The sequence below is a fragment of the Stegastes partitus genome, unplaced genomic scaffold, assembly GCF_000690725.1.
Source record: "Stegastes partitus isolate 25-593 unplaced genomic scaffold, Stegastes_partitus-1.0.2 Scaffold1706, whole genome shotgun sequence".
NCBI lineage: Eukaryota > Metazoa > Chordata > Actinopteri > Pomacentridae > Stegastes > Stegastes partitus.
The window spans coordinates 74,978-83,927 of record NW_007579437.1 but is presented as its reverse complement, the minus strand read 5'-3'; the positions used below and the strand labels follow the sequence as shown (position 1 = coordinate 83,927).

At 42.5% G+C, this 8,950-nt stretch overlaps 1 protein-coding gene across 1 annotated transcript in view; it reads left to right on the top strand.

Annotated features, from left to right (window-relative positions):
* The window catches only part of stau2 (staufen double-stranded RNA binding protein 2), a 92,149-nt gene that overhangs the window by 42,943 nt on the left and 40,256 nt on the right, over nucleotides 1-8,950 (top strand). Inside the window, exon 11 of the mRNA XM_008301751.1 lies at nucleotides 2,573-2,630. Coding sequence (XP_008299973.1) covers nucleotides 2,573-2,630 — 58 coding nt within the window. The remainder of the gene's footprint in view (nucleotides 1-2,572; nucleotides 2,631-8,950) is intronic.

The window sequence follows — 8,950 nt, the reverse complement described above, 5'->3', positions numbered from 1 at the left end:
CAGTTTTCCTCTGAATTGGTTGCAGCTCTAGACGTGTGAACATTCACCACCCTGACACGTTAATATCTATGACTATATTTTTTATTGCTGTACCATTCATTCATGTTTTCTCTTATTTCACAAATATAATAACCTGGTTACATTTACTTCAGATTTTTAGGTGGTATAATAAACACATGTGAAACGAAATAGGTCAGTGTAGGTAATATAATGTTAGCGCCACAGGAGTTATTTCCATGGGTGGTGAAACAATGTCTTTTTTTTTTTATATCAGTGCAGACACACATACAGATGTATGTAGGACATTATGCAGCAGTTGTGATCAGCAGTGGGTCTTGAGGGACCTTGATGCTGGTACAGCTGTACGCTGACGGACTGCATAAAGAAGCTGCATCGTCCTTATTTTGTCTCACGTCCACAGTCCTGTGCAGGTTTACTGATACTCAGTCGATTCCCAGATTTATCACATGTCCCCTGACCTGTTACGTAATCTGCTCAGCTCCTCTGAACCGAGCGTGTTTTGCAAGCAGCCATTGATCACCATCATCTTTATTCACCTCGTTGGTTTGTAAGCTCAAGGGAGCAGAATCTGATAGAGATGATGTTACATAACCGGGCTCTCTGTAGAATGTTAATTGTTCCCCTGACAGCTCATTAGTTAGACATGTGATGCTGCATGTATATTATTCAGGCAGCCGGGCTGTATGGCTAAAGGATCGCTCAGCATTGTTCTTTCCAGAATGGCTGGGATGGTCGACTTAAGTTCTGTATAGAAACCTCGGCCCAGTTTTTCCTCAGTACTTTCCTTTGCTTTGATCTTCGTTCTAAACTGTCATGCTCTGACGTTATTCTGTTTGGTTGTTACCTCAAAGCACACATTTCTACAACTTTAATCACATTAGTCTTTGAACTGATGAACACCCTGCACACTGAATATATCTTAGATGCATGTGTTAAGGAAATGTAAAATTTAATGGGGGAGAAACGGCTTCCCCCTTGCTCCCAAAATGACCAAAATGCATCCCCTTGTTAACCTGTACATTTATTTGTTTGTGTGTTGGTTGGTTAAAAAACAATTCTGTAGAAGAATAATGATAAAGGAAGTCACCACCTCACAGGTTGATAAGACTGGCTGCTCAGATTTGTTACAAATGAAACCTCAGCGGTCTGAATCTGTGTTTTTGAGACTGTCATCGATACACACTGCAGTTTCAAGGTGAAAATACTCACTGCATACTTCACTCATGATGTGTCTTCTGCAATGTAAAAACACCACATGCACATGGCTAAGCCTCCAAGCTTGTAGACGCTGTCGGCTGACACATCATGTTTTTGGTTTAACAAGAAGTAATGCTAATTATGACAAAATTTCACCCAAATGCCTAATAGGATAAAGTGATGACATCGTAGATACAAGAGGTCAACTTCACTGTGATGATGATGTTCTGCAAAAAGCCTTTTCCAGCCAAAATTCAATGTCATGACTCAGGAAGAGAAGGGGAGACCGTGACCACATGTCACATTTGGTTGGGTAATGAATTGGCGACCCCAATCTTAAGTGCTCACCCTGAAACTGAGGTGACTGTATTTGAATTGGAGATGTGTCTGAAGCATCAGCGTTTTAAAACTGTAGAGAATCTATATTCTCTCAGCGAAGACGGCATGTTTCTAACTGAAAATGATCTACTGGAGTCATACACGTTACTATAGTGAAAATTGCAATCGAACCACAAAATACACTCTTTACAAATCTTCACTACACAGACATGAATGTAAACTGCAATTTGACTGTTTGGCGGAGGCCTGCAACAAGGTGGTAATTCTAGGTGTCTAAGGTTTCAGATAAATGAGAGTTTGCTATTTTGGAAATAAGCAGTGCAGTGAGTCTCACAGATCTCAGCTGATTTCTGGCAAGAAGTGACCTTTCTGGTTAACCTCAAAGAGGAATATTTAGACAGAATGGAGTTAGTGGTTGATACATGGCTGTGCACTGGCTTGACCACTGTGAAAACATCCCTGTAAGATCTCTTTAGATCCTCAGAAAACCCCGAGCTCTATAGCTTTTGAAGAATATGTGGTCTCTCTTATCTCTGTCTCACTCCATCCTTCCCTGCCTCCCCTCTGTCTGTTCTCTGGGACCTCTTTTGCACTGCATTCCCACTGTGGGATTGTGGGTAACCTGTGTGTGACTGAGGGGGGTGGAGGGGGGGATTGCATTTGTTTACAGCCATGTCATCTGCTCAGTTGTCACACACATCAGAAATGATTTGTTTCTGCTTCACACACGTGTTTGTGGCTGCGTGTGTTTGTGCAGGCAGACACGCATACCACAGCAGAAGTAACACATTGAATGGGCGCTTTTTTAGTTGCTAAACATTGACAACCCCCTCTAATTAAGTAGCTGGCCCAGAGAGACACTAGGCTCCTTAAGCATCCCCTCCTGTGAGCGCTCGTCTCTTTGTGAACCAAACAGTAGGAAGGAACTTGTCTGACATGCGTGAAGAAGCTGTCTGTTCAAGAATCTACATCTCTCTTACCTCCCCCTTCTCCGCTTCTCTCCGCATCACTACAGATGGACAACAAAGGCTGGAATGGACAAAAGGCGTCTTTTACCGAAGCGACAAGTAACAGTGAGTATCGGCACGTCTCCCTGTGTCTCTTTCCATTTCCTTCTCCTCCTCCTCTCCAGCTCTCCATCACTCCCTCCATCCCGCAGGTGGTTTTAGCCACCGAGATGGCCCGGCGTTTAATCTCTGTGACTGGTCAATGGGCTTCTGACTGTCAGCTTAATTGGCCGTGCGTCCTCGTGGGGAGCCTGCGAATTCAGGCTCATTCACACAGGCTTACAGGGCCGGCACACAGAGGCCCTCCGGGGAGTCCCCCCGCTGCCTTCCTGTGCAAAAAACACAGCCTTTCACTCAGGATTAACACACAAGCACGGCGGAGTGCAGATACACACACACACACACACATACCCTTACTTCTACACACAGAGAGACACAAAGCATTTGATGAGGCAGGGTATATCATGATATGAAATGAGAATTCATACAAAGAAAGATATGTCCACGTGTGTCTACCACATACCAGCTACAGGCAAAATATGATCATTAAAAAGTACCAAAGCTTTCAACGGACTTAATCGTTATTACACATAGTGCTGCAAAAGAAGATCATATGAATCCATGAGCAATACTGTGTGTCATAGCTTACACAGCTCCGTCATTTCCGTTTCACTTGGCTTGTGATGGCACTTTGGAATTCTTATCACATGTTGATAGGCAGCTGTCTTTCATCTATCAGGGTTGTTTTTTGATTGCAGTTAGAACCTTTTTTAGTCGCACTAGTCACAGTCCAGACTTGCATATCGTGACAATTATTAGTTGGACTGCAGTTCAATTTTGTCGATTCGTGGTCCCCAGAGGATGAATTCTGATGACATTGGCGATCCCCTGACTTTCTCTTTTCAGGTCAAAATGTAGGATTTTCCAAAGCTTTGGGTTTTGGCCAAATACCTGCAAAACGTCTGACATTCCCATCATCTGTGTTTTGGGCTTAGTGCTAATTAGCAAGCGCTAGAATGCTAACAGTCTAAAATAAAATAGTACACGTCTATCGTTATACCTTCTAAACATTAGCATGTTGGCATTATGAACATCTGTTAGCAAATAAACATAGCGCTGTGTCTCGGTACAGCCTCATAGAACTGCTCTCATGGCGAGCAGCATGGGACCCAAAATAATGAATTTTCAAATTACTCACCTGTTTAAATTTGATTGAGCTTACAGTGATGGATAAGGGTGTTATAAGAAAGAGCCACTTTGAGTCATGGGACAGTCCTCAGCTCTACTTCCACTCTACCTCCTTGTCTGTTTTTGGATTAACTGGGAGTTCGGCAGAGTCAGGAAGTGCCGACGTGCTTCAGAAGTGCTCTCCAGGAGCCTGTACGAGTGACGCTACAGAGGGTTTGTTCATCTGTATTTAGATTCCATGTTTGTGTAGCTGCATGTAAATATGCAGCTAAGTCTCTGTCAAAGATGGAACCAGATAAGAAGAAGAAACACAAACATTAAAAAGACAGCCTCCCTAGTCATCACTTCTTCTGTAAAAAGTAATTTACTTTCTTCCGACCTTGGACAAATACAAAATAATTTCATGACAAGATTTATATCGGATTTTACATGGGAATGTGATGACCTTAAGGGACATCTTATTTATAGAGGGGGGGGTGGTAGAACTCAAAGGACTCTGAAAAAGCATAAGCGTGCAATTCTGTTTGAAACAGCTGGTCTCTATCAGCTGTATCTGTTGTGAAGTTGGCTGTCTTGTCTGTAATCAAAATAAAAACAATGAAAAAAACCATTCTCTCACTAAAGTCAGCAGCTATTTCAAGTCTTTGCATTCTATTTTCAGTTGTTTTCTTTGCCTCCGGAGTCTGGCAGCGCTGTTGTTTCTCTACTTGTTCCACATGGTGCAGGAGTTGAGTAAGTTAATATTTATTACAGGTGAAATAAGTTAGGCAAAGTATGCACAGTCACGGTGTCGCTTAAGCAGATTAACATGCATTGTAATGTCTGATCTTGATTTTCTTTGATGTGTCTCGCTGATAGGACACGCTGTTAGCAGTTCTGCTTCAGATACCTGCGGAGTACATGCCATCAGCTTGACAAAAGAGCAGTTTCGGGGGACAAATGAACAGGCTCGGGATGTTGAGCAGCAGAGTGGAAAACAAACAGATAGCCTTATTAGATTTAAATGTGCTGTCGTCACTTGGGTCTAATGGAGGCTTTTGGCAGAGCTGCAGCGCTCTGACACGGGGTATCCAACTTCACTCTAGAGAGGAGAGTGAATGTGATGTTTCAGCCCCTCTCATGCTGAAATTGAACAAAAATTGGAAAGAGTAATCACTCGGACTTGTTATGTCTGCTTGTTCAGACCTGATATACCGAATCCAGATGAGAACTGAGCCGCCGCCACAACTTCTATAGCGCTCATATCAGCGTAGTCCAATCTTTTGAAAGCTGTATCATTTAAATCATGTTTTATATAAATTACCGCCAGCTCGGATAAACTATTTGGGCGGTTGTGGTTTCTATGGTAGCCAGAGTTCTAGGCATTGCCCAGTACCTCCAGAGTAGAGCCCTTTGGGAAACAAAGTCTTCCTTATTTGGTGATTATTCCCATTGTTGGCTTGGAGTGTGCCTTTGGTCCGGTGCCATTCCCACTTAGTTTATCTCACGCTCAGCATGAAGCTTAACTATCTGCTAATTACTTTAGCTCTTTATAGTTGTCCAAACCGCACAGTGCTCACACAACGCTAATGTCTGAATAATGTTTACTGCATAAACACCATTTACAACTCATTCAAACAGATACAGCTGGTCTCAGTTTTCTGTGCCTGTGATCGCTGAACGGGAGATGTTTCTTGTTTGTCTTTTGTTTTGATCGACTTTGACGTTTATTGAATAGAAGTGTGAATAACTAGCAGGCAAAAACACAAATAGCGGAAAATGTGTTCTCTTGAATAATTTTTATATGATGAAAGCAAATCCTTTTCTTTACCAATCACTTACTGACAGAACAATGTGTTTAAAATACAGAAGCCATGTTCGCAGTTAAATTCCTACTCTCTTGAAGTTTACAAGGATTTCAAAGTTAAAATTATTTATATTTTAGCCTTTGCTGATCTGGTGAAATCTGTTGTGACTAGCAGTAGCACCATGTTTGTTTTGATAATACGTGTTTTGGACTAAAGCTACCACTACCAACTGTTTTTCTAATAAACTGTTGACTATTTTACCAGTTAATCTAAATGACTAATTTTCCTCCAAAACATCAAAATGACTCCATTGTTTAGTTTCATTTTATTCTGGCAAACTGTACATGACTATGACGCAGACCAGAGTGAACTGCGTACAAATGTTTACGTGTTAAAGTGCAAAATTTTATGGTTAAACTTACAACTCTAACATGATAAAAGTAAATAAAGAGGTTCTAATATTTACATCAGTGGTGCAACTCCCAAAGAAATCCAAGTTCCTCACAAAAATTATGGTGTTTATGTTCAAGAAAGTGCAACATGGACACAATGAATAATTCACAAGCACAGACCAGCTAAAGCAACTCCTTCCCTCCCTTTTTTTCAAGTCATTTTTCTCGGACTTCTCTGGTAATAGCTTCAAATTCTATTTAAATACAATTTACATCTACAGTGAGATTGTCAAACAACGTTCTGTTTGTACAATCTGGATTTTAGCGGTCCACAGCAGCAGCAGTGGTCGTCCTAATAAGTCATATTTCAGTCATCGTTTCACATTTGTTCCATTGTCTGACACCAGAATATGCAAACGAGAACAGCTTTGTTGGGAGTTCGACTGTATTAAAATACAGAAATTGTCATCACAGAGAGCAGGAGAGAAGCAAACAGATGGAAAGAATAGCTCAAATCACAAAGCACCTTTTCTTTCAGTGATCATTTGAAGTACTACCAGTCCTTGGAAGCCTTAGTTCTTTGGAAAGTTTTCGATGAAACCAAGTCACACTGTGCTGCCACCTCCATTGTTTAAAACTGTAGTGCTGACTGCAGCCGACCAATGGCTGAAGCCAGAAATGACTCAATTCGTGACGCAACGTTTACGCAGCGATACTGAAGAAAAACATTTGTCAAAATGAACTGACCCCAAAGAAATAACACGCGTTGGTTAACGAAGTTTTCAAATATGCTGACTAATCAGAGCAGCTCATTGTGGAGGTCTGTTCCAAAAGACACTTATTTACCAGTAAACACCTCCTACAATAGATAAATTGCCAGAAATAAAAACCCCCAGCTTGTGTCTGTTTACATCTCACCCAAACAAACCATTGGTTGGAAGGATTCATTGTCATATTTTGATGAGGAAAACTAACACAGCAGAAAATGTTTTGCTTTGCTTTACTAGTGGTTGTTGTGGAGAATGAAGGAGTTTGTGCTGCAAAATCAGTAGAACAAATACCCAACACTGGTTTCTGACTGTATACTCTTTTATCTGTTCTGGTTATCGTAACATCCACAGTGCTGTCTTTGTGCAGCTATAGTCGACATAAAGAACATTTCTTATGTAAGGGAAAGTAGGAGAAAGTAGGTAAATGTGTCAAGGACTGTCCATTTATTGCTCTGTCTTTCAGCGCTCTTCCGCTTCAAAAGAAAATACATACACACCTCAGGCACCCACAACCTTTATTGTACACTGTGTGTACATACGTGTGTCCTTTGCCCCGTGTGAGCCGCGGAAGGCAATGCTACAACAAACAGGGTGGCTTAAGAGACAGGAAGGGAGCATAAAAAGAAGGCAGAAGAAAAAGAAATAAGAAGAGAGTGATTTTTCTCCCTTCTATTCCCATGGGTTTTGCAGCAGGGCTTTTCACTTGAGTTGCCACATTTCATTTCCTGCTGTTCATATATGTGTGTGTGTGCGTCTGTGCATTGTGTGCATGTGTGAACTATGTGAAGGTCTTGCTCCACAGTGGTGATTTATAGCGGCGGGCTCCGGCCCTATCTGTTTTCGATCAGTCTCATGCTTGGCTCTGGCTTCCCTCCAGTGCTCCCCTGGCCCACCGGACACCGAGTCTGGGTGGGACCCCTCCGCAACTGCCTGGAACCAGCACCACAAACACACTCTCCCTTACTCTTTCATTCCCTGCTTTTTCAGCCTCACTCTTCTTCTCTCCCGCTCTCCATGTTCTCTAACTTTATATACACAATTTCACAATCGCCATCCAGCATCACGCACAAACATACTCCGTCATTCGCTCTCACCATCTCTCCTCCTTTGTCTCAGTCTCGCTCTTCCTTGCTCTCACGCTCTCGCTTACCATCTGACACTGGCTTCAAGTACTCGATCACATGCAAACATGCAAACATGCTCACATGATGCACACTCAGGCGGTCACATAAACTCACATGGATTACATTGACTGCCCCCCCCCCCCTCAAAACTCTTCGTCCACTGCTGATGTCATGTTGGCTAACACCTTTCAATTTTTATGATGCTGCATTCAGAATGCACAGGCCTGCAAGTTTTACTTGTGTAAATTCAAATTAAAGTTGTCATCATGATTGGGAGGGGGGGAAAAAAATCCTAGCAGTTGTGTCATTGCTGGCAAGCCGCAGTTTGTTGTAGTATGAGTAATAAGCCCTGGATTTCATTGCTGTTTCCTTGAGCTTTTCTGCTCTTCTGGAAAGGAACGCAAACTTCTTTGTTCATAATGGGAAATACTGTCAGCAGGTTCCCAGAAACCCTAGACTAGAGTAAGCTACAAGTGTGCAAACTCTCTGTCTTTGTATGTGCGCAACTATGTGTGATGGTAAATGTTAACTCAAACAGGAAGTGGCCTGTCAGTCATGTGCTCACTCCAGCACTTTCTCCCAGCTGTTGGTCCATATGCACACACAAACAAGCCCTCAGACATACGCACAGACACACAGACAGCTGGTCTTCCTGTCTCTGGTGACCTTGGCTGGGCTTGGAGGCTCTGCATGGGTTTCACATCCACTCATCCCCACCTCCTCTTCCATCTGAACTGTTTCCAGCTCATCCTTCTCTTGTGTTCTTTTTCTCTCTACATATTTCTTCTTCTTCTTTCATGCCTCATGTTCTTTCCTCTCACTTCCACCGCTGCCACAAAGTGACGAAAGTAATGAACCTCAACCCACTGGTGTTTCCTCCTTCCACCTGTTGCAATTATTTCAGGTCAGTGATATCAGAGTCCAGGAAGCCAACATAAACGAATGAAATTTATCCAAATGATCTGTAGCGGGACATAGTCTTGGAACGCTCTTGTGCTCAGCTGGCTGGAACCCCGGCATGTCTGGATTGAGCTGTGTCCTGTTAAAGAAAAGCTGCTCAGACAACAAAGGTGCCACAGCCTCTCAGATCCAAGTCACTCAGGACATTTCCTCCAGCCACCGAAA